Source organism: Elephantulus edwardii, unplaced genomic scaffold (assembly GCF_000299155.1).
Source record: "Elephantulus edwardii isolate Elephantulus edwardi_28Jun2011 unplaced genomic scaffold, EleEdw1.0 scaffold00135, whole genome shotgun sequence".
NCBI classification, from domain to species: Eukaryota; Metazoa; Chordata; class Mammalia; order Macroscelidea; family Macroscelididae; genus Elephantulus; species Elephantulus edwardii.
The window spans coordinates 9,117,149-9,137,564 of NW_006399885.1; the positions used below are offsets into that span (position 1 = coordinate 9,117,149).

The 20,416-nt window shown below is 45.8% G+C and overlaps 1 protein-coding gene across 1 annotated transcript; it reads right to left on the minus strand.

Annotated features, from left to right (window-relative positions):
- Window positions 1-8,302: 8,302 nt before the first annotated feature.
- Window positions 8,303-10,033, minus strand: GPR12 (G protein-coupled receptor 12). Its single transcript, XM_006894122.1, has 2 exons — window positions 9,977-10,033; window positions 8,303-9,322 (listed from the first exon to the last, which is right to left on the minus strand). Exon 2 carries the CDS (start codon window positions 9,305-9,307, stop codon window positions 8,303-8,305), a length of 1,005 nt encoding a protein of 334 aa, XP_006894184.1. The 5' UTR covers window positions 9,308-9,322; window positions 9,977-10,033.
- Window positions 10,034-20,416: the final 10,383 nt, after the last annotated feature.

Consider the following 20,416-nt stretch of genomic DNA (forward strand, 5'->3'; position numbering starts at 1 on the left):
AGAGAGGGACATCATGCTTGGGAGGGTGGAAGGACAGCGCAGGAGGGGAAGACCCTCTATGAGGTGGATTGATTCAGTGACTGGGATAATTGGGATGGGATTGTCAGAGACAGTGTGATTGGCACAGGACAGAGCGGAGTTTAGGGCTGTTGTACATAGGGTCGCTATGAGTCGCAAGCGACTCGACGGCACATAACAACAACAACAACATATTGTCATAGCTGCAAACATTCCCAGTTTAGCTCTTCTAAAGGACAAAGGTTATCTGAAAAGACTATTGCCTTCTCTGCTATCTTTGAGTCTCTGGAGAGAGAAAACAATTACTACACTTGTCTGCAAACTGAAAGGTTAGTGGTATGAATCCATCCAGAGGTTTCTGGGAGGAAAAGCTTGGCAACCTACTTCCCAAATCATCCAGCCATTGAACACACCACAGGGCACAGTTCTCCTGGACGTAAAGGATTGCCAGGAATTGGAGGTGGCTCAGTTATACTAATCACTAACACATCAAGTGGTTCAAATTTCACATCAATGTTTACAGGTAAGAAAAGTTTCACTGACAATCCATGTGTTGCTTTCATTTGCTGCTCTGCCTGGCCTGGAACCACATAATCATGAGGTTAGTGTGGGGATGGGATGAGCCGTCAACCAAACTATCTGCTCAGAGTGGAACAGATGATCAGGAGCCCATGTGGTGCAGTGACTAAGTTCCTGGCCGCCAACAAAAAGGTTGGCTATTCTAACTCACTGGCTAGTCCACAGGAGAAAGAGGAGGCAGACCGCTCCTATAGACAGGGCACCTTGTAAACCTAGAGGACAGCTGTGCTCCACCCTACAGGGTTGCTGTGAGTGGGAATCCATGCCACGACAGAGGATTATGCTTAGTATGAAATCATCAGTGGGTTTATCACCGGCTTGGGCTTGTCAAGGTCATTCTGGTGGGGCATCTCAGAACAAATCTGAGGGTAAGACATGTAGTCACCCACCTTTGAGGCCCTAATGCTTGGGACTTCTTCTTTAGAGACCTCTGATCTACAAATGGAAAGTTCACAGTGAGAGTGAAGGGAAGAGTGTGCTCCTTCACACATGCTCTGTGCTTTTATACACGTGTGTACCTGCATGTATGTACTTGTGTATATGTGTGCTCCTAGACATGTGCGTATATGTATATGAGTGCACTTGAGCTCCTGTAGATACGCTCATGTGCTCCTGTACACGCATTCATGTGTGCAGGTGTCCAGTACATGACTAAGCCCTAGTACATGTATTCATGTATGTGCACACATGTGCACACACACGTGCTCCAGTACACAGGCTCGTGTTTACACGTGGGAATGAGCGCTGAAACTATGACGACTGGTAACACTTTTTTTTTATGGCAAGAAAAGTTTGTATTTAGAATTAGCCAGCTAGACTCAGTTTTAGATGATCCCAATTTTGTTGGCAACATCCAAAGCATCATAGTCAGGGGCAAGTCAAACATAGGCCTTCTTCTCTCCACCAAGCCTAATCAAGGTGTTGACCTTGGCCACATCAATGTGATAGAGCTTCTTTACAACTTGTTTGATTTGGTGCTTGTTGCCTTGACATCCACAATGAACACAAGTGTGTTGTTATCTTCTTGGCAGATTCAGTGGTCAGCGGAAACTTGATGATGGCATAGTGGTCAAGCTTGTTTCTCCTGGGCGAACTCTTCTGGGGATATTTGGGCTGCCTTAGGGGTCTCAGCGGCTTAGGCCGCCAGAAGGTGAGTGATGTGCGGATTTTTTTTTGGCTGTGGATGCCCTTCAGGACTGCCTTCTTGGCCTTTAAAGCCTTTGCTTTGGCTTCAGTTTTGGGAAGGGCAGGGGCTTCCTTCTACACTTTCAGCAGCATCTTCATAGAAAGGCAAAGACTGATAACATATTTTTATGATAAAAAAGCAAGCAAAAATGTAAAAATGAGGATGTAGTATTTGAAAAATGCTGTAATGTACATGACTTTGAAAAGATTGCTTTGGGAGGAGTTCAGCTTAAATTTGGAATGTAAAAAACAAAGATTTTAATCACAAAACCTCAAGATATATTCTGCAAGCACACACTCACCCACAGCCTTGTAACATGAACAGTAGAGAACACTCCCTGAAAACATGGAGATGAAACCTTGGGGTTAGTTATACTCACACACACATAAACGTGTTCTAGACCTAAATATATCTCACTGCTGTCTCAGTAGTTTCAGCTTATAGTGACTCTGCCCAAAGGCACGTGATTTAAATCCACCAGCTGCTCCATGGAGGAAAGTTGGGCGATCTCCAGTATGATTTACTGCCTCTGAAAACCTGCTGGAGGGTCAGCTATGTGTCAATTCTAACTCAATGGCACACAACAACAATAAAAATTCTTCATGGGAGGAGACTATTCATCTTTCTCCTGTAGAGTATCTGGTGGATTCAAACTGACAACCTTTTGATTCAAAATATGATACATAGCACACTACACCACCAGGAGTCCAAGAATCCACTCTAGAGCACACAACAGCAAGGGCAGAAATGGTTCCACTGCTTCTGCAGCCCGGCCCCCTCCTGCCCCGACTCCACCAGCCTGGAAGGAAGCCACATTTGCAACTTCCTCCTCTTAGAAAACCTCGAGCCACTGCTCTATTCCAGCTTGGTTCTGGATTCACACAGCGAAACAAGGGCTTGTGCATCACTGCCCCTATTATGCTCATAAACACCTAGCTATTCACACAGAAGGAGGGCGGAGTGCAGCTGGCCCAGGAGGCACACGTTTCCACCTGTAGAGACCCCTGGAAGAAGGAAGGACTCTCCCAGACCCCTGGCTTCAACAGCTTCATGCACAAGGCCCTGCCCCGTCTTAAAGGCCTCTGGGCTGAAAATGCATCAACTGTCTCAGCTTCTCAGACTGCTTTGGTTGTAAGGAAGCAACCCTGGAGACTAAGCACTCAGCCACTCCTGGGAAGGTCAGCTGCTCCAAGGAAGAAAGACCTACCTGGCCATGTGATCCCATAAAGAGGGTTGTTGTTGCTGTTAGGTGACATTGAATTGGTTCTGACTCATAGTAATTCAACAGGGTAAGAGTAGAATGGGCCTTTGGGCTTTCCAAAATTACAATCTTCCCAGAAGCACACTGTGGCATTTTTTCCTCCTGAGGAGCAGCTGGTGGGTATGAATTGCCAACTTCTTGGCTAGCAGCTGACTGCATAACCACTGCATCAAGTGTTTCAGTTGGGCCACTGCTTAGCTCTGGTAGCCTCGTGGTAAGAAGTTGCACTGCAACTCAGTTCAATTCCATCTCTGGGAGAAAGATGAGCAACCCTTCCCCATGCATTTTAAAGCCTCTGAAAATCTGCTAGTGGGTCAGCTATGAGTCAGTTCTGTGACTTGATGCCACATGGTAACAATAACTGGTTAATAATACTGACTTATTACTGGCAGCAAATGGCCAGATTTCACCCTGTTATATACACAAAACATTCAATAAAAGCACTTCACAGGAATAGAGTACTCCTTCATTATATATTCAGAGAACAAGAAAGCGGACATTTGTTAAGAATTTTCAATCTGCAATTCTTCATGTGTGTGTATACATGTATTTGTTGGTGGTGTTATATGCTGGTGAGTGGATTATAATTCATAGTGACTCTGAACAACAACTCTGACCGTCGCCCTATCCTGAGCCAACCTCACCACGTCTGACACACCTGACCCCATTGCCATACCTACTGTGTCAATCTGTCTCATCCAGGATCTTCCTCTCCCCAGCTGACCCTCTACTCTTCCAAGTCCTTCTCCAAGGGCTGGACCCTCCTAGAAACATGCCCAAAGTATGTGAGATGGAGTAATAGAAGAAGAAACTAGTGATAAGAAGCCTACTGGTAAGAAGGTGTGCTGCAGTCCTGAAGGCATGTAGTTCAAATTCACCACTGCTCCACAGGAGAAATGTGGGCCACGTCCTCCCATGTAATTAACCCCCTCGGAAAATGCGCTGGAGGATCAGCTGTGGGTTGGTTATAACTCAGTGTCACACAACAACAAACAACAATATATATATTAGTGGCAAGAAGCTACACTGCAATCCCTAAGGCACACGATTCGAATCCACCAGATGCTCTGCTGGAGAAGGAGGGGCAATCTCTTCCTGTGCCAGTTGGATCCAATTCGACGGTATACAACAAAAGAAAAAAAACCAACCAAAAGATGAAAACAATATATGTGTGTGTGTGTGTGTGTGTGTGTGTGTGTAGTAGCTAGTGTTTATTCATGCTCTAAAAACTCCTCCTGTCATCGAGCTAATTCAAACTCACAGTGACCAACTATGTAATTTCCAAGGTTGTAAATCTCTATGGAAAAGACTGCCCATCTTTTTTCCAGAGGAGCAGCTGAAGGATTTGAACTGCCCAGCTTTCAGTTAGCAGCTTCAGATATAACATACCACACCTAGTTCTGACTAAACATCCCCCGTGCACAGAACTCAAACAGCACAGTTCTCTCAGTACATTCCCCAACCCAGGCTGCTGGTCACCTACTTGTCTCTCCTAATTCTCTCTGAACAACAGGATTGCATTGCTCTGATAACATACAGAATTCTGTGGAGACATTATCACCAACATTTAAGATGGCTTTTTAAGAACTTAAAACTAAAAATATTTCTAGTTCCCATGCATGCAAATGCTAATTTCAACATGGCATCTCCTGCTGGTTGGCAGCCCACATGTACAAGAAATCCAACAATGGCCTCAGGGGACAGTTACAACTTTCAGTCAAAAAGCACTTATGCTAGGTGACAGAGCTAAATATTATCTCATTGTGTAAGTTCTCTCTTTCTCAGCAAAAGTGTAGTTGGAGAAGTACATAAGAAATCAACTTGACTCATTAAAAGACACAAAGCAGCCAAGACAGAAATCAAACCCTTGGATAATGGCAACCAGATAACTAGTGTCTGGAAGGTAATTGAATTGTCCTACTTAGAAAATGCATATGAGAGTTGGACAACAAATAAAGATCAGAGAATTGATTCATTTTAATTGTGGTGTTGGTAGAGTATTACTATACCAAGGAGTTTCCAAAAAGATAAACAAATCTGCTCTGGAGGAAGTGCAGCCAGTTAGAGGCAAGGATACTTTGGGCATGTTGCTAGGAGGTACCATTCCTTGGAAAAAAGATCATGCTTGGAAAAGCAAAGCATTAGTGAGAGGAAGACCCTCAATGAGATGGATTGGCCCAGGGACTGCAACAGTGGATCTCAGTATGGTGAAGATCATGAGAATAGCACAGGACAGGGCAAGGTTCTGATGTGTTGTTCACCGGGTCAGCACATAATTATAATAATGCCTTGTAAGGACAACTGCTTCTACTGGAAAGAATACAAATATCCTTTTCTCCAAACACCAAAACCACTGTGGTTGAGCTGACTTAAACTCATGGTGACCCTCTCTCAGGTGAAGGCTGTAAATATTTATCGACTATCAATTATCAACTATCGATCTTTTCCTCCTGGAACAGTTTGTGGACTTGAACCACTGACCTTTTAGCCCAACATGTAATGTACAATATCACCAGGGCTCTTTACAAATTCATTGTTATTGTTGTTATATACTGCCAAGTTGGAACAGACCCAAAACTGATCCTCCCATGGGTTTTCCCATCTTTCTCTCCTGGAGCAGTTGACGCTGGAACAGTGTGCCTTTGGGTTGGCAGTGCAGCTAGTAGCTAAAAATTTGTCACAAAGTATGAACAGTATTGTTACATAAGAGCTGTTAGAAATAGGGCTGTTTCCCTGATAATTTTTTTTAAAAAATAAATTTTTATTTTATACTGGTTTGCCTACAAAGTTTGTATACATTGTTCATCACACTGGATCTTACCCATTTAGTCCCAATGCAAAGGTTGTGTTATTGAATGTGTGTGTGTAGGTATGCAAAGATGTATGCATATTTAGACGTACACACATGCATGCTTCTTAATAAACGACTCTATAGAAACAAAGAAGCCTTTTAGGAAACCATATACCAGACTTCTTTTTGTCAAGTCAATACTGACTCATAGGGACTCTCTATAGGATAGAGTGAAATTGCCCCATAGGGTTTCCAAGGTTCTGGTGGCCTAGTGGCAAGAAACTGCCCTGCAATTCTGAAGGCACGTGGTTTGAGGCCACCAACTACTCTGAGGGATAAGGATGGGCCATCTCCTGTGCGTGTGATTAACAACCTCTGAAAACCCACGGGAGGGTCAGACATGGGTCAGTTCCTACTTGACAGTGCACAACAGCAACAATAACTATTTACAGAAGCCGACTGACTCATTTGTCTCTGACAGTGTGGCAGATAGAGTTGAACTGTGACCTTTAAGCTGGTGAGTTCTAAATGAATCCTTTAGTTTTGCAGAAGAGACCTTAACCACAAGGCCACCAGAGCTCCCAGGTTATGTACATACAATCAGATTAAAAGTCAGCATAAAATGAAATGAGGCTAAGACACAATGATTTTATGACATGTCAAAATTAGTTTTCTGTGCAAAAATTCCTGACAAAAATCTTGCTCTGAGAAAGCAGGCAGTATTGGTTTCTTGCATTAAAGTTCTCTGGTGGAAAAGCGTTACCTTTTCATGTGCCTGCCTTAAGGTCATACCACCTGTGAACTAGTGTGACAGAGTAGAGATACTAGATAATGTATGTGATGCACTCACAGACAGAGCTAACCTGGGAGACTAAAATAAAATAGGAGACTAAATAGGACTAAAATAGGAGACTACAGGTTTCAAAGGAGCTCTAGTGGCCTAGTGATAAGAAGCTCTGCTGCAATCCCAAAGGCACGTGGTTCAACTCAAGTAACTGCATTGCAGGTAAAGGGTAGGCCATTTTCTCCCTTGTGATTCACTGCCTCGGAAAACCCACTGGAGGGTCAGTTCTGAGTTGATTTTGGCTTTAAAAATCCCCTAAATTTCATGTGTAATCTGCACCACAGATGATACCAATTAGAGCTAGTTGGTATCCAATATTAAATTCTACAAGTTTCAATCAGGATTAAGTATTATTACAGCCTCATTACCTTTGAGAGATATAAAAGATACTGTTTTCATAGTTCATGATAGTCTCACATAATTTTGAGCATATGCTAAAATAAATGCAATCCATTTTAGCAGATTTTATTAGTCTTTTTCTTTTGTTTCTTCCAAATAATAAAAATGTAACTTCAAAAACTAAAATCGTGTCTAGAATCAACCCTACTTCATAGGGAGGTTTTTAGAGTCAATGATTAATTTCAGGATATTTGGAACAGCTATACTGTTGAATAATTTTTTCCCCTCTGAATTTCACAGGTAACATTTGAAACAAGTGGTCTAGCGAATATAGGCAATCCTGATTTATGACCACTTTTGGAGGGAATACATTATTATATCATTAGTAATACTGCAGTGTTACAGCCCATAATTTGCTGGTGTTACCATTCTCAGTTGTTCACAGGCACTTGTTCAATTTAAGAACCTACTGTTCAAAAGCCTAGTAGATAGCGGCCTGTGAAAATATTTGTTATTTTTAAAAGAGACATTCAACTTGTATCCCAATTAGTTTAGGATGCAGTTGTCAGAAAGCTGCCCTCTCACTGTAAATTGGGGGCAGCCTCTTCTGGAAATCATGTGGGAAAAAAACCCTGCAACATTCATAGAAATACCCAATGAGTTACTAATTAAAAAGCAGAAATCACTGAAAGAAAAGAAGTAGATCAGAATGGGTTTCAGTGTCCCGATCTTAGTATAAGTTTATCTTCACAAGATAGGTCTCTTTCCAACACAAACTGCTGTTGAAGACTTGAAAGAACTCATATTGTGCAAAATGCATGCAGCCTTGACAAATCCACCTTGATTTAAAAAAAAAAAAATGGAAAAAGTGCTTCCTCTACTACTTTCCTCCATAACGCAGGTTTATTTAAAGTCCAGGAAAAAACTCTGGGACTAGGTTACCTTTTTATAACATCATAGCTTTGCAACCCCCTTCTCTCAACCACCAGTACCCCAAGCAAAATATGGCACCATTTCCCTCAGCAATCAAACACACAAAAGCAGTGAGCAAAGAAGTCACCACATATATTTCTTACAGGGTTAAAAACACTGGTAACATCATTCTCATGTCAATCACTTAACTCATCTACATGAAGTCACTGCTTCACAAATGCTAAGTGCTGCCTGTGGTGGGCAGAGAATCCAGTACAAAGAGCGGAGTGGAGGCGCAGCCAGCCCGCAGGGCAGTGGAAGTGCCGGGTCCACACAGGGTTCCCAGGCAGCGTCTTCCAGGGTGGGAGGCGGCTACACGTCGCTGGGCGACCGCGCTCTCTGCGAGACGCTGGACGGGACGCAGCCACAGCAGATCAGGCAGAGCGCTTTTTGGATCTCCTGGTTCCTGAAGGCATAGATGACCGGGTTGATGATGGAGTTGTAGGTGGCGGGCAGGAGGGTGGCGTAGGTGTAAATGGAGGGGTAGGTGTAGTCCGCGATCAACGAATAGAGGGTGAAAGGCATCCAGCAGGCCGCAAAGGTCCCCAGGATGATGGCCAGGGTGGACACCCCCTTCCGGGTGGTCACGTAGTGCGACGTGGCCAGGAAGTGGTGCTGCAGGGCGATCTGATGGGCGTGCCTCATGACGATCTTGCAGATTTGAATGTAGAGCTGGAGCATGAGCGCGAACATGAAGAGGAAGGAGATGGAGAGGATGGCGGCGTTGTTCTTGGTGAGCGGCCTGACCACGCTGCACGTGGCCTCGTCCTGCAGGCAGTTCCAGCCCAACACGGGCAGCAGTCCCAGGCAGATGGACGTCCCCCAGAGCAGGACGAGCATGGCATAGGTGAACGTGACCGTCCGTTCCGAGTTGTAGGTCAGCGCGTAGTACAGCGAGAGGTAGCGGTCCACCGTGATGGCCAGCAGGCTGCAGACGGAGGCCGAGAATGAGGCGACTATGAGTCCCACTGTGACCAGCTTGGTGGCCTCTGACTGGAGCAGGTAGGCGAACGCGAAGTTGATGACCAGCCCGATGCCCGCCAGCAGATCGGCCAGGGCCAGGCTACCGATGAGCAGGAACATGGGCGCGCGCAGGCTGGGGTTGTGGAAGATGATCAAGACCACGACGGCGTTCTCACAGGAGATGAGGGTCCCGGAGGCGCACAGCACGATGTCCCAGGGGTTCACCACGAGCTCGGGCTCGGGCTCCACCGATGGCGTCTGCGAGGAGACGGCGGCCGAGGCGTTCTCCGCCGGGCCGACTTCCAGGTGCTCTCGAGGCAGTGCGCTTGCATTGACCTTCAGGTCTTCATTCATTTTAACCCCCGTGCTCTTCAACGAAAAGACAGGGGCGTTTAATGCTCCGAGGCCACGCAGGGGGGCGGGGAGGTAACGACAAGGCGTGCCCATGCACCTCGAACCCCAACCAGCAGAAAGCTAGTCCCTGCTCACACGCGACGGCCCCGCGCCTCTAGTCCCATGCACCGAAGCTGCTCTGCAAGAAGACAAAAGCAGAAAAGTCTCAGCGGTTTACCAGCCGCCGCCCGCGGGCGGCCAGGGTGAGCGAGGCGGGCGCGCGCGGGCCGGGGAGTCACAGCTGCCCCACATCTGGGCTGCTGCCGGGACCGCCACGCGGCTGCGACACGGTGCGAGCGGGGAGCTGCAGGCTTCGATGAAATATTTAAAGCGCCCCTTTCTGCTGACCTCCCATCCTCCCCAAAAAGCCCGCACGCGCATGCACATACTCACATACTCCCCAAGCAGAACAAAGAGGGGTCCCAGACGCGCCCCAGGTGCACCAGGTGGGCCGCTCGGCCCTGCCAAGTCAGGTAGGGCAAGCGAGTGGAAAAGGAGGGGTGGAGACAGGCAGGCAGGCAGGCAAGGGGACCCACAGATGTCCATGTACGGCCACCGCCCCCTGACCACAGGGTGCGCATTGGGCTCCGGGAGTGGTGGTCCCCCGGCAGGGACCATTAAGGCGGTCACCTTGGCGCGCCCGGGCGGAGGGGGCTCCTCTGATACTTCCAGCGCGCACGGGCTACTCTTCTCGCATCTTTGCGCGGGGCCCAGCGACCAGGGGCGGTGGCCACTCGGGGAGGGCCAGGAGGGAGCGAGGCATGCGGGCGTCCTCGGCAGGTGAGCGGCTCAGTGCGGTCGATTCACGCCTGCCTCCCGCGCCGCGCCGAGCTGCGCGCCCGCTCCCCGCGCGCCCCCGCACACGTGCGCGCCTCCCCACCGCCCTCCCAGTCCCCCAGGCGCGCGCCACCACAGGGGGCCGGAGGAGGCCGGCGCGCCACCCTCGCGGCAGTCCGCGACCCGCGACCCGCCACCTCCACTTAAAGCGCCACCCTGAGCGCTCTCATGGAGAACTGCACCATCACCCTCCACGGAGGCTCTGCCCCGCCCCCTGCGTCCTGCATCCCACCCCAAGCCTGGTCCAGGGCTCTGCACTCGCGCCAGCGCTGCCTGAGAGCCCGCTGACCTATTTCGCTCCGGTGGTGTCCCTGGATTCCAGACTTACCCATGCCTCTCCCTACACGGCTGCATTTGTGGTAAAAAGAATTGCTTGGCATTGAGGTTCAGGATTAGTGGCGGAGACGGAGAGTAAGCAGGTTAGCGAGCCAGAGATTTTAGAATTGCCTTTGGCCACATTGCACTCCTTTCCCAGAGGGACTTCTTCCCTAGTTGCAACCAGGGCCTGGTTCCTTGTTACTGTTCCCCCGAGCTCAAGCTTAAGTGGGGACTTCATGCCGCCATCTGAATCATCATTACAATCATCAAATTGCACTTATTAAGTGCTCCTTGAGCTGTGTTTTCAAATGGAAATCACTTACTGAATTCTTGTTAAAGCTTCCTGCAGGCTCTGGCCAAAACCCAATTCCTTTAGGTACTGAAGCGGCTCAGTTGATTTATTTGCTCATTTTGCCACATCAGTGGGTTCTAAGATTAAGAACCTGGTAGTTGTCTGCTTTTATAGCCTGGGTGAAAAAACCAGGTCACCTAGTGTATCTGAAGTGTAACGATGATTTCCAGATGAAAGAGGAAGATGGGGAAGACTGGATATTCTAGTCTTTCTCTTGGACATTTTAGCCCTCTGCTTTCTCCACACCCTCCAAAGGTCTCCCAGGCATCTCTCTCTCACTCTGGGCTCCCAGTCTGGATCTCCTTCTCCTCCAGTTCAATCAGCTCCCAGCTCCCTGCACTCCAGTCCTCAGCATCCCACTTGCAGCTTTCCTCTCCTGGACACTCCTGTTAACACCTGCCTTTCACATCCTGCCCTGCTCCACCCTGCTGCCTGGCCACACTGCTTCAGCTTGTCAAGGCCACCCTACCAAGGCCACAAGTGCCAAGGTGCTTGCTGCCTCCCAGTCCAGGCCCTCCATCCTTTGCCCCAGTTATTCTAGGATCTTCTCTCTGCAGCACCTCCTCTCAGCCAACAATGCATTCCCAACACCTCTGCCTTCTCCAGCCCTTCTGCCTTCACCCTTCAAGGCCCCTTCTCTTCTCTGCAGCTTGTACCACAGAGAATGACCTCTCTGTCCTCCATGCTCACCAAATGGTGCATGATATTACTACATGTGGTTGTTAGCCCTTGAGTAGACTACCAGCATAATGACCCTAAGGACAACAAACAGTTGGTAAACTTACCTTGTCTTGCATCATACTCTCTTTTCCTGACCCTCTACTTTCCCAAGCAATGTTGTGCACTATTGAGTTGGAACCGACCCATAGCTGACACTCCAGTGGGTTTTCAGAGACAGTAAATTATACAGGAGGAGATTGCCCAACTTTCTCTTGCAGAGCAGCTGATGAGTTCAAACCACATGCCTTTGGGTTGGCAGCACAACTCCTTACCACTAAGATATCAGATGATATATATATATATATATATGGAGAGAGAGAGAGAGAGAGCGCGAGCGAGTGAGAGAGCACGTGTGCTTTGGTGGCCTAGTGGCAAAGAAGCTGAGCTGCAGTCCTAAAGGCACGTGTTTCGAGGCCACAAGCTGCTCCGCATGAGAAAGATGGGCAATCTACTCCTAAATGATTAACTGCCTCTGAAAACCTGATAGAAGGTCAGCTATGTGTCAGTGCTCTGACTCTATGGCGCACAACCACAACATCAGACACACACACACACACACACACACACACACACACACACATTATATAATAAAAGCTCTGCCAGTGAGTCAGTTGTGATTCATGGTGATCCTCCATCAGTTTTCTGAGACTTCTTTGCTTGAGGAATCTGCTTTATCTTCCCCCCAGGAGCACCTGGTGGATGGGAACCATCCAACACATAATCCATTCTGCCACAAGGGCTCTCTTATTTTTTACATGGTGCAAGTAGAGGGTCAGTGACAATGACTTTCAATGAGCTGGACTGACACAGAGACTGCAACAGTGGATTTAAACACAGCAGAGATTATGGAAAGGTTGGCATTTCGTTCTATTTTGCACAGGGTCCCAGTGAGTTGGAGGCAGTTTGAGGACCCCCAACAGCATCATCATATTCTATGTGTGATTGTATCTCCAAACAGACCAGACAACTGGGGTGGAGCTCAAGGTACACATCTCTCTCATGAGATGTTGATGCTGCGACCTACACACCATACTCTGAGAATCAAGTTGTGCAGAGTTTGAGGGTCACTCCACAGGATCCTGTGGGTCTGAGCAAACAGGGCACTTCTGCTTCACCTGCCTGCCTTGTCGTCTGCTCCTGGGCTCTGTGAGCTGAGGACACAGAAGAAGCAGGGAGGTGCTGAGATGGGCTTGCAGAAGGCTAATTTGCAAGTGGATAGTGTGGCCAAGCGGTCTAAGGTACTGGATTTAAGCTCCAGTCTCTTTCAGAAGGCTCATTTGCTAGCTGTGTAAGTATCTTGAAATGTTCTTCTGTCCTTAATTAATCACCACTTTGGTGCAAGGAATGAAAAGGATTGTTTGGGGCTTTAACAGTAATGGTAATTATTGTTAAGTTTACACCTGGATGTTCAAATCAGGACTGCAACAATAGAACCACAAGATTCCTTGTTTAAATTTAGCTGTGAATAAAGCTGGAATATCACATCTATATATTTTGGCTTTTACTCCATCTTATATAGCCACTCCAAAGACCATATTTTCACATGTAAGGTACCCCTAAAAATGCCTGTATAGCATACACAGTACCCATAGGAAACAGAGGAGCACGGTTTTTAAAAACAGTACACTGCATCGACTATTATTTGTACAAACAAGATGACAGAGAAGAATCAATGCTTTTAAGCTGTGCTGTTGGAGAAGAGTATTAAACAACCATGGACTGCAAAAAGACCAAACAGATATGTCTTCTAGAAGATATAGCCAGAGAGTTCTTTGGAGGCAAAAGTGCTAAAGCTTCATCTCACATACTTTGGGCATGTTGCTAGGAGAGGCTATTCCTTGGAGAGGGACATCATACTTAGAAAGATGGAGGGCCGGCAAAAGAGAGGAAGACTCTCAACCAAGTGGATTGGCACCATGACAGCAGCAATAGGCGTGAGTGTGTGTGTCATAGATTGTGAGGATGGCACAGGATAGAACAGTGTTCAGATCAGTTGTTATAGGATCATTATGGGTCATACTTGACTCCATGACACCTGATCACAGCAAAACCTTTGTATATAGATAATTTTAAATAAATTTTAAATACATTTTAATAAAGATAATTTTAGTCAGTATCTACAGGTCCCCTTGATAGTCAGCTTACTATTCTGAGAACTGAAAGTTCTTCTGAATTTTTATTTGTTGTCTGTTAGTCACCCAAATCCTTTTCTCTTTCCCTGTGTTAAAGGTTGTGAGACCCAGCAAGTTGAGTCACAGACGAGTGCCTGAGAATTCTCAGACTCATTTTAAGCAGCAGCAAACACTATCACTTAATCTTACTCTGTCTTTCCTTCTCTGTGGGTGAAATCAGTATTATCCAAACAAGCCCAACTGTTAGTGGTCATTATGAGGAATCACGACCATGATGAACCAAAAGGAATGTATTTAGCTCCATAATGTAGGAGGACTTTCATTCGAGTGCCTCAGACATGAAAACCATGGACATCAGTGAACATTTCCACTCTTCTACCATTTTTTTTTTCATCTTTTAGGCCTCCTTTCCTTTTTCTAGGGAGTGTTGATGGTGCAGTGGGTAAGTACTCAGCTGCTAACCCAAAGGTTGTCAGTTCTAACCTACTGGCTGCTTCACAGGAGAAAAATGGGGCGATCTGCTTGAGTAAAGATTCCCAATCTTGGAAACTCTATAGGGCAGTTCTGTAGGATTGCCAGAAGCCTAAAGGAAGCCCTGGTGATGTTATCTGTAGAGACTTGCACTGCTAATGGAAAGGTGCCCTCTCTGGCATTTAACTCCACCAGTGACTCCTCAGGAGAAATATGGACAATCTACTCTCCTGTGAATAACAACTTCTAAAACCCCTCTGGAGAGTCAACTCTAATTAGCTTCTCATTTAGTGACAAGGAGTGATCGGAGTTAAGTTGAAAGAGACTCAATGGCATTGGGTTTGTTTGTTGTTGTTAGCTGCTGCTTTTTGGCTATTCTTCTAAGTACCAGTGCTTTCTGCAAGCAACAATACAATTAGAAGGCTCATCTGTACCCAGATTCATGAGCCCATGTATTGTGTGACCCAGTGGGATGTGATTATTTAAGAGGACAATAGGGAGAGCAATGTTCATTTAGTCAACCAATATGAACCCAGTACCTTTGGGTGCCAGGAGAGGTGCTAAAGTGCCAACAGATGCAGCAAGGTGTGGCCTCTGTGCCTGAAGTCTAGTGGAGCCCACTGTGCCACCCGCCTTCCCCCCGCAGTTGCCACTGCTATCAAGTCAATTCTGACTCAGAGCCACTCTGCAGAGGAGAGCTGCCCCGTGGGGTTTCCAGTGTTGTTATCTTCATGGAAGCAGACTGCTGCAGCTTTGTCCTGCACAGCAGCTGGTAGGTGTGAACTGACACCCCTTTCCTTTTTTATAATTATTGGCTTTATTAGGGAAGTTAACAAGAGTTGGCTACAGGATACAATTTCTCAGTCAGGATAGATTATTTTTTTTTAAAATTGTTATTGGTTTGCATTTAGCCAGTCACATATATTGTGTTTTGTTTGTGTGCTTTGCATTTTATTCAAGAATTCATGTTTATATTTTATATAATTCACATACATTATAGTTTATATCATTACCATTGCTCTATACCAACTGGACTCTGGTGGCCTACTGGTAAGGAACTGTGCTGCAGTCCCAGAGACATGTAGTTCAAATCCACCAGTTGCTCTGCAGGAGAAGGATGGGCAATTTCCTCCTGTGTGATTAACCGCCTCTGAAAACCTTCTGGAGGGTCAGCTATGGGTTTGTTCTGACTTGATGTTACACAACAACTGTACCTATTATGGCCCAATCTTTTTAAGTCTCCATTGAATGTTTCCCAATCCTTCACCTTCCTTCCACCCACCAACATCTGCTATTCCAGTGTTTTCTCTCCATCCTATTTTTCTTCTCCTCCTTCTCCCCTTCCCTTTTCCTCTTTGAGTATTTATACATATTTTTGCCCAGCTATCCTCCTGTTATCACCATAGTGGCCTTGTGCACTATTTGTCCTTATATGGCTGAGATATTTCACTCAGCATAATGCTGTCTAGTCTCTCCCAAGTTATGTATTATTTTATGAAATCATTATTCCTTAATGCTGCATAATATTCCATTGTGTGAAAATACCACTATTTCTCAATCCGCTTGTTTGTTGGTGGGAACTTGGCTGTTTCTATTTTCTTGTTATTGTGAATAATGCTGCTATGAACAAAGACATACATATGTACATTTGTGTCTCAGTTCTGATTTCTTTGGAAGATATTCCTAGCAGTGGAATAGGTGGGTCATATGGGATTTCTATGTTTAGCTTTTTGAGGAAATGTGAAACTGCCTTCCAGTTGTATCATTTTACAGTCAACCCATTAGCTTATGGTCATATGATATTTGACAAGGTAATAAAATCCATTAAGTGGGGAAACGACAGTCTCTATCACAAATGATTTGGCAAAACTGGACATTTACCTGCAGAAAACGGAAACACGATCTACATCACACACCATATACAAAAACCAACTCAAAGTGGTAACACCCCAAACCATAAAGATCATAAGAGACAAAATGGGAATAAAATTGGTAACACTGGCCTATGGCATAAATAGACTTGCAGACATGTCTAAAAATGCTCAATCTGCAGAAGAGAAAAATTGATGAATGAGACATTCTCAAAATCAAATTCCTGTGTGAGCCAAAACCTTTCTCCAATAGGACAAAATAAAACCCTAAAGACGTGGAGAGATATCCCCACACAAAACATTTGGCAACAACATATCAGGCAAAGGGTCTCCTAACTTAAGTTTACAGACTACTAAAGGACCTCCACAAGACAAAGACTAAGAATCTAATCACAGAATGGGCAAGATATGAAAAGACTCCTCACAAGGGAGGCCACAGAGCTGAGCAAGGAACAAGAGAGGAAATGCTCGAAATCACTAGCAATCAGAAGATGTGAATCCCAACAAACTGACAACCTTTTGGTTAGTGGTAACAGACACACAAAAATATAAATAACAGCAGGCAGTATATAGTGTGGTGAAGGGATGCACATCTCCCTCTCCATTTCTATGTGATGCATCAAAACGTTTTTTTAGACTAAATGATGAAATATTAACATACATTTAGGTATGCACAGCCACTTCAACATAATTTGATTTACACCAATTGCCAATGTTTTCAGAGCTTAACGTTGCACTTTTATAGAAACCAAATAACCTGGGCTAGTCAGACACAGTTCTAGTCAAGAGCATTGAAACAGAAGGGAAGCTCTGGTGGTCAGGTGCCAGGAAGCTGTGCTGCAATCCCGAAGGTATGCGGTTCAAATACACCAGAGGGGCAATCTCCTCCTCTGTGCCAATCAGATCGATGGTGTGTACGCTCGCGCGCACACACACACACACACACACATTGGAGCAAAGAATCTGGGTGGTGCCACTGTTAAGCACTTGGCTATTAACCAAGCTTTTCAGGAGAAAAACCTAGAGATCTACTTCTACAAAGATTATACAACCTTGGCAATCCTATGGACAGTTCTACTATGTCTGAATTGATTCAGTGGCATCTGACAGCAACATTGAGACAATCTATACCACACAGAGCTTTAAAACCCTACTGCCATCATGTTGATGTCAGCTCAACCGAGCTTTCAAGCTGCAAACCTTTAAGGAAGCAGGCTATCAAATCTTTGTTCTGTGGAGCTGCTGGGACTTGAATCACTGACCTTTCAGTCAGAAGACCAGGCCTTGACTCGGGACACCTTCACAGGGTATAGTGAGGGAGGGGATTGTTAGTCATTCTTTATTATGTTTGAGAATAAGATCAAAGAAAGAACTGAGGGCTGGAGAGAAGAAAGAGGTATTGAGGTGAGGGGATCTTTGCACTGAAGTGCAGTTGAGTTAGTGGAGGTCACTGAGGAAGTTATCCCTGGGGCTAGTGCGCCCAGCCGGGGAAGCACTGAATCTTGTTTGCTATTCACTGCTGTCCAGTTGGTCCTTAACCCCATTCACCACAGGAGAAATCACTGCCCATTCCGTCCCTGTCCCCCTGATCAGGCATAGACTGGATCATCTGCTTCTGTAGGGTTCCCATGAACTGGTTTTCAGCAGCAGATCACCAGACATTTCTTCCTACTCTCTCAGTCTGCAAGCTCTGCTGACACCTGTTCAGCATCACAGCCGGGTAGCAGCCTCTCCTGACACATGAGCAGTGGCTATGCGTAGAATGCAAGGGCCGGAAATCGAACCCAGGGGTCCTGCGTGAAAGGCGAGGAACCAACAAACCAAAACCCTGGCCAAACCCACTCCTGCGGAGTCAATTCTGACTTACAGTAGGACAGATTGCCCCAGTGGATTTTTCAAGGGTTTATCTCTTCACAAGAGGAGAGGGGTTCATCTTTCTCATGAGGAACAGCTGGTGTGTACAAACTGTTAGCCTTTCTGCTGACAGATGAATGCTTTTACCCACAGTGCCACCAGGGTGCAGGTGGACCACCACTGCCCTCTGAACTTTACCATTCCTAAATCTGTTGTTAGGAACATTCAGAAGGACTTTGTTGCCAGGAGGCAGACATTCAATTCAAACTACTTTAAGTAAACCCAGGGCTTCTGTAGTCTGGGGTGGCTGGAGTGGTTCCGGAGAAGAAGGAAAAGCCGGAGGCGGCAGGTCCTCCGGGCCTAGAGCTCAGAGGCCTTCAGTCGACAGTGCTTCATGGTGATTTATTTTTATTCATCTTTAATTCTCTGCACTGGTGTCTGGAGCTGCCCTGCTGCAGACAATTCCCTTCCACAAGGCTGTAGAGCAGGGAGAATTTATCAGCAAGCACCTACCATATGTTGTTGTTGTTACGTGCGGTCGAGTCACTTGTGACTCATAGCAACCCTATGTACAACAGGCCTAAACCCTGCTCTATCCCTTACCAATCTTATTGTCTTTGACACGCCTATCCTCATTACCCCAGTTACGGAATCAATCCATCTCATCGAGGGTCTTCCTCTCCTGTACTGTTCCTCCACCCTCCCAAGCATTGCGTCCCTCTCCAAGGACAGATCCCGCCTTGCAACATGTTCAAAGTATGTCAGACGAAGGAAGCTTCAGAATCCTTGCCTCCAAGGAGCAGACTGGCTTCACCCTCTCCAGGATGAACTTGTTTGTTCTCATACTCTTCTCTAGCACCAAAGTTCAAAGGCATCAACTCTCCTAGTCATTGTCCAGCTCTCTGATGCATAGCAATTAATGGCAAAGGCTATGGCCTGGATCAGGCACACCTTAGTCTCCAGAGTGACATCATTGCTCGTCAGTATCTTGGAGAGGTCTCTGACAGCAGACTTTCCCAATTCAATTTATCTTTTAATTTTCTGGCTGCTGGTACCAAGAGTGTTGACTGTAGAGCCAAACAAACTAAAGCTGTCAACAATCTCAATCTCTTTACCATCTATCATGATACTGCTAATCAGCATATCCATATTCTTAATTTACTGATCTATGGTGAAGGAGCCCTGGTGGTACTGTGTGTAATGCTAATCAAAAGACCAGTGAGTTGAATCCATTCGCTGCTCCATGGGAGAAAGATGGGTAGTCTTTTCCTGTAAAGATCTACAACCTTGGCAAAAACCAAAGGAGATCACTATGAGTTGGAGTCTACTTGGCACAGTGGGTAATCTGTGTGAGCAACTTCACGTGGATTACACCCTGTCTTCGACGTGGTGGGGTGCAGGTGAAATTGTGCACTGCAGATTGGTGGGTGGGAAGGTATAGCTATACTTATGTGGACCTTGCTTAAGGGGACTTTGCTTAAGGGGGTTTTGGTGGCATAGTGGATTAACATTTGGTTAACTAAGAGGTTGATGGTTCAAATCTATTAATTGCTGTGCAGGGGGAAGCAGTCTCTTCCCAAGCAGATTTTACACCCTTGGAAACCCTAAGGGACAGTTAGTTCTATTCTAACTTATAGGATCGTTGTGAGTCGAACTCCTGCTGGAAAAGCAACCATTGAAAATGCTCCAGAGCACAGTGCTATTCTGTCACGCCTGGAGTCACAGTAAATTGGGGTAGGCTCCATAACAATTGGTCTTTCTTATGCTCTTATTTAAAACAATTTGTTTATTAATATTTTTATCCTTCATATACATTGTGTTTCACACATGCACGTTGTTCCCTCAGAGCACTGGTTTGAAAAGGATGAGCAAACCAGAAGTTGGCTATTTAAAATGGGGCTATTTAGGCATGAGGCATGAAGTAGCTGGTCTACACACTTTCACTAATGTAGTTATTGGTAAGATGATTATAAGGGGTGGGAGCCCCCACAATATATGTGAACAAAATATAAGGTAAATGAAAGATTGTATATAAACAACTGATCTCTTATCTCTGATCAATGGTATACACACATCTGGATTTCATGGGTTGGTAAACTTCAATGCCACCAGAAACCAAAAGCAAAAAGAGAGTCCAACATGGAGTTGTCAAGCTTTTTATTTAGCTAAATTCCTCTGATGGTTAATTTTGGCTGCCAAAGGGCTGGCTGTTGGAATCTACTCACTGGCTCCACAGGACACAGAGTAGGTGATTAACTTCCATAAAAATCACAGCCAGGAAAACCTACTGTGCAGTTCTGCTCAGCATCTGGGTTCAATGTGAGTCAGAACTGACTTGATAGCAAAAATGCAATTAAGCTACCAAATGGGTAACTACTTTCATTAGAATTTCATGGTAAAAAGGGTATTTCAGCATCTGCCTTATCCCCGAAAAGACTTGTCTCCAAAGAGAGGAAGCAGCTTCAAAGGAAATGCACCTGGTTTCATGCAGGGTTCTCCCAGGGCTTTGCTTATC